Here is a 13,403-nt window from a genome sequence, read left to right on the forward strand (position 1 = left end):
CCGATACCCATTAGTCTTTCTCATGTGAATTGGCACAATTGGTTTCATAGAATCATGCTGAAAAATATACCATTGTTTTTTTTTTTAATGTTACTCATCGATGCACCTAGTTCATCAAGGCTAATTAGATGTTTGGAATTACTGTCTTCAATTGTCACAAATACCACATCCTTTGGTGATACTGGGTGTGTAATGAGAGACTGTCATAGTTTCAGTTATTGGTGGGGTCTGTGATTGATCGATTTTTGATGACAGTTGTTAACAGAGCTGCATGGTAAAGCAGTCAGTGGAAAATTCTCTTTCATAACGTTTCTATCTCATTTTGGAGCACTGCCACTGCCACACATGAAATAACACGATTGAATTTCTTTTTGCTGGCATTTAGCAGGACCTATGGGGGTGTGCAGAAATCAATGGGGGATCAGGAGTCTGGAAAATTACATACTTGAAGAATTAATGAACTATAATTCCATATTACATCCTCAATCACATTTTGCTTCCTTTTCATTAATGGAACTAAATTAGTTTTCTATGGACAGGGTACTTTAAGAAATGCAATCATGCTTTTGCTAGGATTAAAAAAGAAGAAAAAAAAAGACTTGTTTTAACAATAGTTATTTTTTCACACAACATGACAGTTGGAAATTTCTAGTGAAGAACATATCTGCAGCACTGACTCAACCTGTCGAAGCAATTTCTAACATCACATTTATAGCCACAGCTCTAGTTTCCTGCCATTTGAGCCAGATTATGGTTTTAAGGTAACACAGCCAGAATTCCTAGTGGATCTGGGAGGTGCAGAGATAGAAGCGACAACTCCAAAGGCATTCAAAATGCACTTTTTCCAACATGGGCCTAATTCATTATCCAGGGGAGCAGGGAGAGGATAAGCCATGGTCTTCACTCTTCTCTGAAGTCTGTATCTGAGAAAAGTGATGTTTCTAATGCTGTGTAGGGAAAGTCCTTTTGCTCATGGAACTATGTTATCCTAGGATGAAATTGTGGCTGACTCTTCCCTTTGCTGTGCCCCACAGGCCAGCTGTAATCTGGCCCTTCATGATTTAAATTTGTAACTGAATGAAATATTGGGATGCAAATGCAATTAAACCCAAGAATATTCTATGGTTTAATAGGGACTTCGATGTGAGAACCCATACAGTGAAGAGCGCGTCCTAGCATTCATGATGGGATATCATATCTTCAGAGAGTTACTGGAGGCTGAACAAATCGGGGTGAGATTGTAAACAAAATCAAGCTCTAGGACATTTATTGACCATGGAAGAAAGTTCCTTTGGGAATTGGCATCAGTGTTAGAAAAAAGGAGCTGATCAGACTTTACAAAACAGATTTGAAAGGCATTCCAGACAACTTTGGTTTTCTGGCATAGCTGATATCTTTCTGGATTCCTTCAGCAGTATCAACTTTGGAATTCTTGGGATTTTTATTCCTCTGTATGACATTTATATGCATGTAGTATGTGGGTATGTAGTAGGATGGAAATCCCAGAAGCTGATATTTTAACAACAAGACAGCTCCTGTATATTGAACCAGTTTCAGGCTCTTATATTTCTCCACTGGGACCTGGTTTTTGCATAAGATCTCGAACAAAAGGTCTGATTGAACAGCAGGGTCTTCTCAAGTATCATCATATTAGAAATCTGCTGTCACATGAAAACCAACACAAACACTTTTCTCTTCTTAAATGTGAGAGATGAGACTCTAGACCTTGAAGTAGAGATAATGAACCCTTTTCAAAGCCACTCCAGAAAATTGAGTTTTGACAGCAGATATGTTATGCAGTACAGTGAACTTTCATTTTGTCCTACTGAATAAGGCCTTTCCCCCTTGCTTACATATTTACTAAAATCAGATAACCCAGATATCATCTTAATCCTACTGGGCATTCTGTTATCTGAGCTTATGTCTGAATAGTTGGGACATGGTCTTTTATGTCCAAGGCAGACATAACATCTTTGAAAATGTATTGACATATGCAAAGACATATCAGAGTCTGACTGTTCCAAATGTACCCATGAAAAAAACCAACCATGGAAGATTTATCATTTTAAACAGCTTCATAGCTTTCTAAACCACTTCTTCCATGATCTGTTTCTGAAGGTATTTTTCTTTCAGTGTTTGCACTTTATTTATACTGCATATGGGGCTGGGATGTGGGTGGCTCTGGAGGTTAGCATTACGCTGGAAAAGCTTTTGTGCCTTTGAAATGAGATCTCAAATCTAGCCTGAGTCAGTAGTGACTGAACATCATGGAAGTTACTGGCTGCTCATTAATCTATAAATATATCCAGTGGTAATAACCCAATTAGCACTGGGACAGATTATTGCAATTGGGAGTCTCTGTTAATTGGCAGTCTTAGCTGAGTGTCATGTACTATACTGTCCCAGAAAAACTTCCAGGATGGAAATAAGTAAATTCTAAGTATTCACAGCTGCCAATCTGTGGTGTTGCCTTCTTGACAGGAGAGGGATACTGGGGCTTTGGTTTGTATAGACCTGGATAAAGTAGTTTATGAAAGAAAGACTTTTCAGACTAAGTTGTTCTCTGTGTCTCTGTAACTTTATGCTTGATGGTGGCATACAGGCTTTTCTGAGAGGAGGATTTGATGATTAATATTTCAGTCTTGAAGTGAGTAATGTAAAATGGTAGAATTCCCCCCGCCCCCTTCCCCCATGCCATGATTCTTTGTTGAGTGCAGCTTGACCACATTAGAGAGCTTGGTCCTATTGCTGGATGAAAGAACACTGCTATCTTTCAAATTGCCAATTTTATACCACTTCCAATCTTCAAAAGCTCTTATTATACAGAAATTCTCTAATAATATTAATCAGACAGCTAGCTTTCCTTTTTTCTTACTGTACCAGTGGATAATTTGCTAATGATCTTATTTTACTCTTCAGGGAGCCGAGTTTTCTTAGTCTCCCCACAAGCAAGGGGTGTAATAGCTAAAACTGTTGCCACTGTTCAGGAAATGAGTGATTCTGAGTATAAAGAAGGTGATTTGGAAGAACAGGCTTTTTTCGTGTTAAGGGGATCTAGGTGTATACAGTACTTACTTTCAAAATGTCTGTGACTGTGTGTCTACTTTTATTGGAGTGGGGCTTCAGTTAGCAATTAAAAAAAATAGTATCTTTTTTTCCAGCTGAAAAATGGTAACATATGGAAATAAGCAGGCTGACTGATTTCAGTTTAAGAGAAATGCACAGGAGGAAACCTGAATATTTGAAAACCAAATCATGTGTGATGTAAGTGTGTAATAATCAGTTACCCTGTTTTGTGGCAATAGGGTATGTACAGTATTGCCATGAGTGCATCCGTGATTACATAAGATAAAGAGAATCCCTGCATTCCTGTTGTTTTGTGGGCTCACCAGTCTCACAGGTGTGTGTGTGTATTCTCCACCCACAGTGCTTCAAGAGCCAAAATCACAAATCTTCTGCCATGCAAATGCCATAGTGTGGAAGCACAGCCAGAGCAGGTGGTGCTGACGTGCTGTGGTACAGCTGTGTATCTGCTCTCCAGCTTGGGGTGAAGGTTACTGCCAGTGACTGTTTCGGTATTACTTTCAGTTCCAAAAGTGGCCACTTGCATCAGTGGGGTGGCAGATTTGCTATGTGCAGTTGTGCTCTTTATTTGAAAAGGAAAGAGAAAAATAGAGAAAATGCCATGTTGCTAATAGTGAGAGTTCTGCCATAAACTGGAGCAGGACCAGGATGAGACCATTTTCTCTGGCCTGTCAAACATATGAGACTCTATTTTACTTCTGGGATGGGGATGCTTTCCTTTCTTTTTTTTTTTTTTTCCCTTTCTTCTTCTCCCCCACTTTGCTACAACTTCTTATAGCCAGTTAAAGACTGGAACTTGCATACTCAAAAGATGCCTAAGATGTCTGTTTTGTCTATTTGCTTAAAAATGTCACTTGCTATTGAAAAATACGCATCCCTCCTTCTACTTGAACATTTTAAATTTTTTTTCATAAGTGAAAATGGGAAGTCTTTCAGTAACTTTCTTCTATAGAGTAATACTTAATTTTTTCATGCCTTTCTAGTACAGCATCAAACAGGACTTCATTAATGCTGCTAATGTTCCATATAGCCCACTGTTATACCATAGCCACTGGCCAAGCAAAACTTCAATCAATTTTTCTTCTCTTGTCAGCTCACACCTCTGACTGAGCAGCTGCAGATGATTCATCGGAGAAGGTTTCACCATAGGACAGAGAAAAATTATTTCTGGCTGCTTTCCCCATACTAATAAGATCATTTCAGTTGTAGATACTTCACTTCCTGAGCCATGCTATGCCCATTTGAAAATAGAAACACTTTCATCCAAATGTCAAGAAAATTTTCCATGAAATCAGTGCTTTGGCTCTACAAGACACATTTCTGCTGTGTTTTCTTGGTTAACAGAATTGTGACAGTTGTATTTTGTCCTATTACAGAGCAAGTCTCTACTAGAATTAATGATCAGCATTAGCTGGGAGTTTTAGAACAAAATTCTGTGCATAAGGATCATATATATTCTGAAACCCACTGGCACATGCCATAATATGTCATTCGCCTAAAAAGTTAGTGGTGAGGAGAACTGTTTTGGATTTCTTTTGTTTGCTGCAACATCATGTAAGGAGTAATGGGTTACTGAGCATCAATGCAGCAATGGTTCCAATGCAATGGTTTCAGGCTAACAATCTGTCAAGAATAGGACATTTCTTAAAGACCAGCAGTGTGCTTCCATCCATGCTTGTTATGGTAGGCTTTCTTACATAGCTCCACTCAAATTTGCATGCAGCCATAACAAAATCAGAAGGATGTATTTCTTTGTTTATTGGCATCTGTAAAAGCACTTCATCCCAAGTAATATTTCTTGTGATATAGGTTTGTCAGCTAGTTTGCAAATAAATACAGAAGAACTGCTTTTGTTGTCAGTTTACCAATACTGATGTGACATTCAAGGCTTGTTTTTTCTGAATAATTAGTGAGTTCATCAGAATGCATTCAGCCTGTGCCTGCAATACTGCGCTTATAATTATAAGGCTTACAGATTCACAAAGAAATTGTTCTGAAGAGAGGATCACAGGCTTTTTTAATTCACATTTGTTACTTTGACCTAAATAACACTCTTTTATCCACCCCATCACCAATGAATACGTTTGACTTTCCCAAAGAAAAATGCATGCCATCCAGTGTCTTAATGCACATTATTAAGTAGCCAGTATGAAGATTCATAACAACAGCTAACAAAGAGTCTAAACAACAGCTCTTGTTTTTCAGCCTCTGAGTTTACATGCTTCATTGATTCTCTGGGGCTTGTGGCTTTGGCCAACCTTGGAAAGTTAGCTTGTACTGACCAGGTGATCTCAAGCATTTAGTACGGTCACTTAGATTTTCTTCCGCCAGGCAAGCTGTCTAGGCAGCATATTCCCCAGTGGTGAGGGAACTTCTAGATTGTAGTCCTTTCTTCTTTTCCTTTTCTTTTTCTTAAGTAATCTTCAGGTATGTGAGCGAATAGCAGTAGATAAGGCACAGACTGGAAGCCAACCTTTTCTCACTACAGTAACATAATTTTCATTGATCTCCTCTGATCTCTCAAACACCTCTGAGGTCCCACTGGCTCCTGGCTGCTCACAAGAAAAAGGCCAGACTTTATACTGATTTAGAGAGAAACACACTGAACAGTGGAAGATTGTAAAGGTTTGGTATTTCTCAGTCCTGCAGCAGGACTACTTAGATGATTATCCTGGAATTCATAGTGGAGTTGAAAACGCTTTTTTTAAATCCATAGAGTCTTATGACTTAATGTGTGGTACACAAAGTGGCAAAATACATGCTTGGTGTAATATTCCAGCAGGAGTACTAGTAATTTTCATCATCATAAATACTGGTAATGTACACTAGGCATGTCTGGTTAGAGAGGCTGTTGATAGAAAATCAGACTGAGACATACATAATAATGAAAATTTCTTATGAAATTTTTTTGGTTATCTGTAAAGCTTTTAAAAACCTATGCATTCATGATATGGTTGTATGGTTATTCCAAAGACATTCCAAAGAGATGTTTTTTTTTGGCATGTAAATAAAATACCCAGAACACATCCCCCTACCCCCTGGCATGTATATGAAAAATGGAACTCAAAACCAAATGTATGTGACTGAATGATACTTCATAGTTTATGCAGGCGTCCCCCATGTACTCTAATAATTTTCTTAACTTCAGATGTGGAACACAGCATTCTGAATGGATAAGGAAGCCCTGTTTTTTTGTAGTTTGTGTTTAAATAGATTTCATGAGAGACTGGAGTGAGTATATCTTCATCTATGCTCACATTAGTATTCTCAGAAAAGAGATTTGTTACTTTATTGCAGCTCACAATTGATCTTGTTAGCTAGTTTACACTTTCTCCTATGAAAATAACAGATGACATAAATGGGAGCTAATGGGGACTGTGAGCAGAATTTTGACATATTTTACATATATCTCAGTGCTCCCATCACACCTCTCCTTCATAACTGCATCCCAGAGGTTTGTAGATCAACCACTGAGGTACTTTTCAGAGTTTGAGTCTTAATTTGTTATTTTAGTTCCTAGTTTTAAAGATTCAACCTTTTAAAGAAAGGTTGAAAATGTACTTTGGCCAGAATGGCCAGTACATTGTCATTTTATTCATTACTCAAACTCATGGCGAGATGGGTTTAGAGCTTTTTGTTTCTGAAGGCATCTCTCGGTCAGCTTGCTGCTTAGGTAGGTACGCTACCTCTGGTATAAAACACAATGAACGCGATGCATCTGATAAGGAAGGACACATTTTTATCCCTGTTTGACTCCATACTCCTGGTATTCCCTATCTGTTAACAACACTCATGGCTCTGGACCTGTTCTTTAGTACGGCTTACTGCATAACTGAAGGCACTGGAAAAGAACATCTCACAAAGTTCTCTGCATCTTTTCTAAGTCCATGAGTTCAGGTGTCTGCAGGACATGCTTTGGTGGATTTAAGATGTAGCAAGTGTGTCCAGAAGTCCATTCTGTGGTGAGTTACTATGTAAAGTTTAGTCAGCGGAAGCTGATCTTGTGAGAAACACACCCTAAAGGAATCATCAGGAGGAGGAAAATGTGATTTCTACTTCAGGGTCTAAGCATTTGTTTGGAATCCCAGCTGTTCTCTTTGATGATGAGAGAGGAGTCTGCAGTCAGTTTTGTTGAGAGTCAGAGGCACTGGTGTAATTCAACAGGAACTCCACAAGATATGGAAGCCCTACTAACCTAGATTTGCTGTCACCATATTGTCACCAAGAGCATAAGCATGGATGAGAGTGAGTATTTAATCTTTTGATGTGCCCCTAGAAACAATCTTTGTTTATCAGGAGCCTGCACTAACTCGGAGGGTTATTTGAACTGGGATCTGATTCCTTTCTTCATACTGTGGGCAATTTACACCGATGTCAGTTTACCTACCGTGTATTGTGACAAAATGACTTGCAAATATGTAGACACAAAATTGGGATTACCAGAACCTCCATTGTTGGCAGGGCCAACACCATTACCAAATACTTTTAAGGAAATTATTCAAAACTTTACTGCAAATAATTCTGGAAATTCAAGTGTCAGTAATGAAAAAAACCTTCTCTGAAACCTAAAGGTACCAGAGACATTGTTCTCCCATCAGATGAATATATCAAGTTCCTCTGTATGAATTTTCTCCTTTCTTGTTCTTACTAAACAGATATTGATGAATGCTCGGATGGCTTTGTTCAGTGTGACAGCCGTGCAAACTGCATTAACCTGCCTGGTTGGTACCACTGTGAATGCAGAGACGGCTACCATGACAATGGGATGTTTTCACCAAGTGGAGAGTCCTGTGAAGGTCAGTATCTAAAAAATGTGGGGTGGTGTTATGCCTCGCATTACAGTAATCTCTAGTAACTCTGTACTGGTCAAGTATTGTCTTGGACACTGTATCATTGAAAGTTAAACCTTGACCCAAAGCAATTGTTGTCTAAGTAAGTATCATAAACAAAAAGTAAAAGAAGATAAAGTATGAATATGCCTAACATATAGGTGGAGCGTTACTGGCTATTTCTATAATTTGCTAAGATAATATGTGAAGTCAGGCATGGTGCTTAAAATGCAGTTTCCCTAGCCCTACATCTGCTTCTGTGCATCGTCCTTGCATAAGTGATTTCCCATGGGCTGATAGCATGCACTGTAATCTGTCACTCCACAGTGATCTGTTTATATGTCAGGTTCTTTATATGTAGAAATGGGCCTCAATCCAGACCTCAGTTCCTCCACTTCATTCCTCATACACTGAAGTAGTTTGTGATGAAAATAATTCCCCTTGCAAAGAATGATTATGCAGCCCTGACACCCTTACCCATACCTGGATTAATACTGTGGTGCTTCTCCTGTGCATAGGCTAACTGCTTGCAGAAAGCTACAATTTGAAGAACAACCTTACAAACTGGGAAGCTCAGTGGCCTTAGGGCTGGAGCAAGGTGCAGGGGAGAAGGTGACAGGAAGGACAAGGAGATGGGAAGGTTTTCTTTGTTTATGAATGATGTTAAAGAGAACAGCAGGTTAGAAAGAACAGTAATTTTCAAATGCAGATCTCTTAACATGAAAAGTTATTCAGCATTTAAGAAATTGCATGCTGCTGCTCTTAAATAAGAGAACAAATCAGGCTGTTTTGTCATGGACTACTTAGGGCAAAATTAGGACCCTTTCTCCCTTCGGCCTCTGAGTGCTGAAATAGTGCTCACCGTGTGAACTTGCCTCTTTGCTGTTTAAACTCACATTGGTGGGCTGCGCTGGTCCCAAAGGGAAGCAATTGAATTAATTTCACTAAGGCAGACACACAGACAGTTCTCCAGGAGCGAGAATGACCTTTTCAGTATCCTCATCATCAATACTTTATTTCAACACATTTTCACCACAGCTGAAAGCCAGTATTCCCAGGAGGAATCAGCGATTTGAGTCAGCCACTGCTTTCGTAAGTTGAGCTTTCTTCGTCAGGAACTAACTAAATGTCAGTTAGCTGGCCAGGTGTTAGGACAGGAAGGTGCAAAGAAGAAGTTGTGATCCCTCTAATTATAACGTTGCCCTTCTGTCCCTCGTGGCACAGGTGATACTGTACCCAAGCATTTATGGAAATATTCTCAATACCCCAAGTTTTATCTTCAATGTCAAGATAACAGTTGTCTCATGGGTTGAAGATAGTGGTTTGGCACATGCTATCTCCAGAGATTTATGTGATACAAAGTGATTCTGTTAAGATGTGTGCAAACAAGCAACGATTAAGCAGCAATTTCTAAGCAAGTGAAAAGCCAAGATAAAAGAAATACAAGGGTTGCTACGAGTATGCAGAAGTGGGAATTATTAGAATGTTTTGACCTTTTCTACGAAGCTCTAGCAGCTCTTTATTAAACATACACAGAGGATAACAAGTAATTAGAATTAAATCACAGATGCCAGGAAACCATCTTCATTGCTGATAACTCTGGTTGCTAACAGTGGAACACTTTCAGTTTGATTGATTGCAGCTCCAAATTTTGGAATACATAGCAACTTGAGATGGGGAGGAAGGTTAGGTATTTTATTAGTCTTACTACATCACTTTTTATTGGATTAAAGTCTGTGACATTGTGTCTCAAACACAAAATAAAACCTGACAAGATATGAAAAGACAGCCTAAATTCCATTGCAGTATGGAAAACTGAAATTCCAGGAGCAAAGCACAGTAGCGCAAAAGCAATTTGCTTCTCTGCTGTCGGATCTTTCCACTGGGACAGATTCCCCTACTGGGTTTCAAGACATAAGAAAATGGATTTCTTTTGTCACTTCTTCAGTATTCCCTAGTTAGATGTGATTACATTGAGCTGTTGGTAGATGGTCTTTTAGACCCTCACTGTAATGAGGGAGGAGCTTCTAGGCTATTCTGTCTCAGATTTCAAATCTCAGTTCTCCACTTCTCACTTTCAACAGTATGAGCTTCTTGCTGTATCCAGGACCAGTGTCCTCTGCAGCTTTCTGGCTCGTGCAAGTGCTACAGCTTCCAGAGCTGTAGAAAAAATAGTGCAGAACTGCATAGAAGAGAAACTGGTCCTGCCTTGATTTCATGATGGAAAAAAGAATTTAAACCTCAGGGGGATTAGGAAATGTTCTTTGAGGGCTTGATCATTTTGCTGTCTAAGAGGGCTACTTCAAAGTAATGTTTTAATAGAGGGCATAATAGGCTTGTGTTTGACTCATCTTTTGTAAGTTTTCGTTGCTTTGAGGAAAGTTCCCTCCTTTGGTGGAGAAAACCTCTAAAAGCCAAGGAAATGTGGGTTCAAATATTTTGTTTCTGGATTGTTCGGTATGGTTTGTTTCAAATCTGGGTCTGTTTGTGTCCCCTGGACGTGTGCTGATAGTACTACTGAGAGCACTTCTGTGATCAATGTTAATCAGCAACTTGTTTCCTTGAGCAAAGCCTCCAGTTATACACATTCAGGTGGAAACACCTCTGCTAAGATCACAGAGGCGCAGCAGCATTTTGTTAAAAATCTGATTTCAACTCAATACCAAAACTTCACCTGCCCCTTTTGCATGAAATTGTCCCATTAGGATATTGTACTAAATATTTCTAGCTTAAGCTGGTCTCCTTGGTAGCATTAGACTTTGTCAGCGCTTGGTAATGAAATAATAGTTGCTGAATTGCCTTTTTATCCATTTATTGACCTTGGCTATTGCTGCTTCTTTGGCACAACTGAGAATATTGAGTATTTTGACTAATGTACGTGAACACAGGAATTCATAATCCCATTTTATTGTACCTACAGGCAATGGAAGGCTTAGAGATTCCTTTGCTATTAGTTTTGCTTCACATTATACTCCTGGGTAGACCTGTGGTCTCTATAACTATGACTGAAATTATGGGAAATGCAGCTGTAGGGCTTCAACCTCTTACCACCACTTGTTGCTTTTCCGTTGGAAATAGAATTATGTTATACATCCTTGTATTTCCAGAAAAGTGGTGAAAGATCAGCTGCTTAGTCTTTGAGAACTGCATGGCTTTAGAAAGTCTTAAATTTTATGCATGTAGATAGAACATTCAGCATGTTATATTACCTGGTACTTTCCTCTTTGCCCCCCTCCAAGTTTTCTTTGTAGTTTCTTTACACAGTCTTACTGGTGCTCTGAAGGTTGTTTGTCATGTACTGTTTTGTAAAAGAGAGCTTGGCTAAGGTACTAGGTATTGTAGCCTCAAGCTTCATTGCATTCGAAACTGGAACCATTGAGGGCAAAATCCTGGAATAAGAATGTTCAGGCCCAGTTAATATTTGCTCTGCAGTTCTGTGTAAGATCCAGATTCCTTTGAGTTTGTCCCCTGCAATGTCGAAAAGCTTCAAAAATCAGTTGAAGAGAGAAACTGTATTGGTTTGTACCAGAAAAGTGCAGGTTATACCTCATCTGTTGTTAGACAATTTGCATACTTCTGTGTCCTCATATAATTAATGCGGCGCCTTAGGACTTACCAAGACTATATGGCAGGTACCAGCTGTTGTTGATACAGAATATGAGCTCAACATACCTTCACTCTCAGCAGGTACGACATTCTTTAGATGAGACAGGTATGAATGAAAGGACTGGAAAGCATCAATCCATAATGCCCAATTAAAAAGGATCTTTTTTGGTTGTAAGGGTTTGTCTGTGTGTGAACTCACAGTTTAGGATTTCTGTTCTGAAACATCTTGTTATGTTTTTCTTCTGCCATCCTACTTCCAGGAGTAGAATCACTTCCTTCTCTATGTGATTGAGCAGGCTGCCTGGCAACACAGAGGGCTGGGGCTCTACTTCAACAATATTTTCCATAATCCAGGATAATGCGGGATGGAGGCATATTACAAGCCTCAGGATGCTCTTCAGCCTTAATGAATGAACAAAGTCCGAAATGGTCCCTTCAGCATCCATGTCTCTGGATCCAGAAGGCAGAGGAATTGCTGACTGTCAAGATGTCTGAATTTGTCTCACAGTACATCCAGTTTTTTAATTAGTACATGAAATTTCTTGTAGTTGAAAAACTGCTGTCAGTTTGGAGTCCTACACTTAGATTTTTCCGCAGTGCTGGTAATGTTTAACAGAAGCTTTGTTACTGATAGCACTTAAGAAGACAGGAAATAAGGAATCACTGTTCTTCAGCAGGAAATCTTACTAGCACTCACAAAGCTCCACAGAAAGCCTTTTGCCTTTATTCATGACCGTAAAAGGTCACCAAATAAAGAGACTTTTTTCCATCCACCCCAAACAGAGCTATAGGCACATAGGCTTGATTTGTGAGTTTGGGAACCCAACTTAAGCATCATCAAACAGAAGGTAGATATGGAGACACATTAATATTTAAATATTGTGGAGTGTGGGCAGAATACAAAATTGGCAGTTTCTCATCTTTTATAAAAGACTAATAAAAGAGAAACTTGACCACTACATTTTACAAGACAGTCATTTGAACATATTTACTGTATCAGGAATCAACATTTCTGTGAAGCTGGTGTTACCGGTAGCTGAAGTCTCAACTCTTCATCTTCCACATCTGCTAAGCACTCTGACAGCTGGCTTGCATAAAGTCACAAATAAATTATTCACAATTCACTTGCTCTTTGAAGAGTGTTTACATCAGTCAATAGATTTACTTAGGACAGAACAGAAACCAAACTACTCAGACAAGCTTGGGCTCCCTGTCAAATGCACTCCTTCCTTTTTTGCCTTAAGCAAAAAGTAGTCAGATATCTTGATGTTGTCACCTTGCTGAGCTAATGCTACTCCATAGAGCTAAGGTCACCACTGAGAAACTTCAGTTGTTTCAGAGCAGAACTGTCTACCCTCCCAAGCCATCTCTTCCAACAGCGTATTTCTCAGTGGTACAGTTGTTCATCTTCTCTTTACTTAGATGGCACTCTAATTAATATCAGAATGATTATGGTAGGAAGTCGTGTCTGAGGGAGACCTTTTGGAGCTTTATGTGAATGCCTTACATGCAAGTCTGGGTAGCTCATCAGAGGAGGGGAAGTTGGTACTGTCTATCGGCTATATCAGAATGGGTCCCAGCCCTTTGTCACTTCCTAGGCAAGGTGTACACAGGTGCGTATTTTTCTAATTGTGCCTTGTTCATGTTCCATGGAAGTTTAGTTTTCTAAGCAAGTTTTCTCATCTGTCATTATCAATAGTGTACTTGTGGGGTTTTGTCCAAAATGTTACTGAGCTTTTTTCTAAAGCTATCCGCAGTAGCTCCAAGGTGTCTTTCCAGAACAGTTCTGAAAGACTTGATTTTTGAATGGGTATTTCCACATGCACCTTACAATTGAATCTCATCTGACATATTATTGTTTACTCAGTCAATATCATAAAATAC

General features: G+C 39.2%; 1 protein-coding gene across 1 annotated transcript in view; it reads left to right on the plus strand.

Moving 5' to 3' along the window:
* The window catches only part of NELL2 (neural EGFL like 2), a 150,278-nt gene that overhangs the window by 125,383 nt on the left and 11,492 nt on the right, over positions 1 to 13,403 (plus strand). Inside the window, exon 16 of the mRNA XM_055809010.1 lies at positions 7,740 to 7,880. Coding sequence (XP_055664985.1) covers positions 7,740 to 7,880 — 141 coding nt within the window. The remainder of the gene's footprint in view (positions 1 to 7,739; positions 7,881 to 13,403) is intronic.

This window comes from Falco peregrinus, chromosome 6, assembly GCF_023634155.1.
Source record: "Falco peregrinus isolate bFalPer1 chromosome 6, bFalPer1.pri, whole genome shotgun sequence".
Lineage (NCBI taxonomy): Eukaryota > Metazoa > Chordata > Aves > Falconiformes > Falconidae > Falco > Falco peregrinus.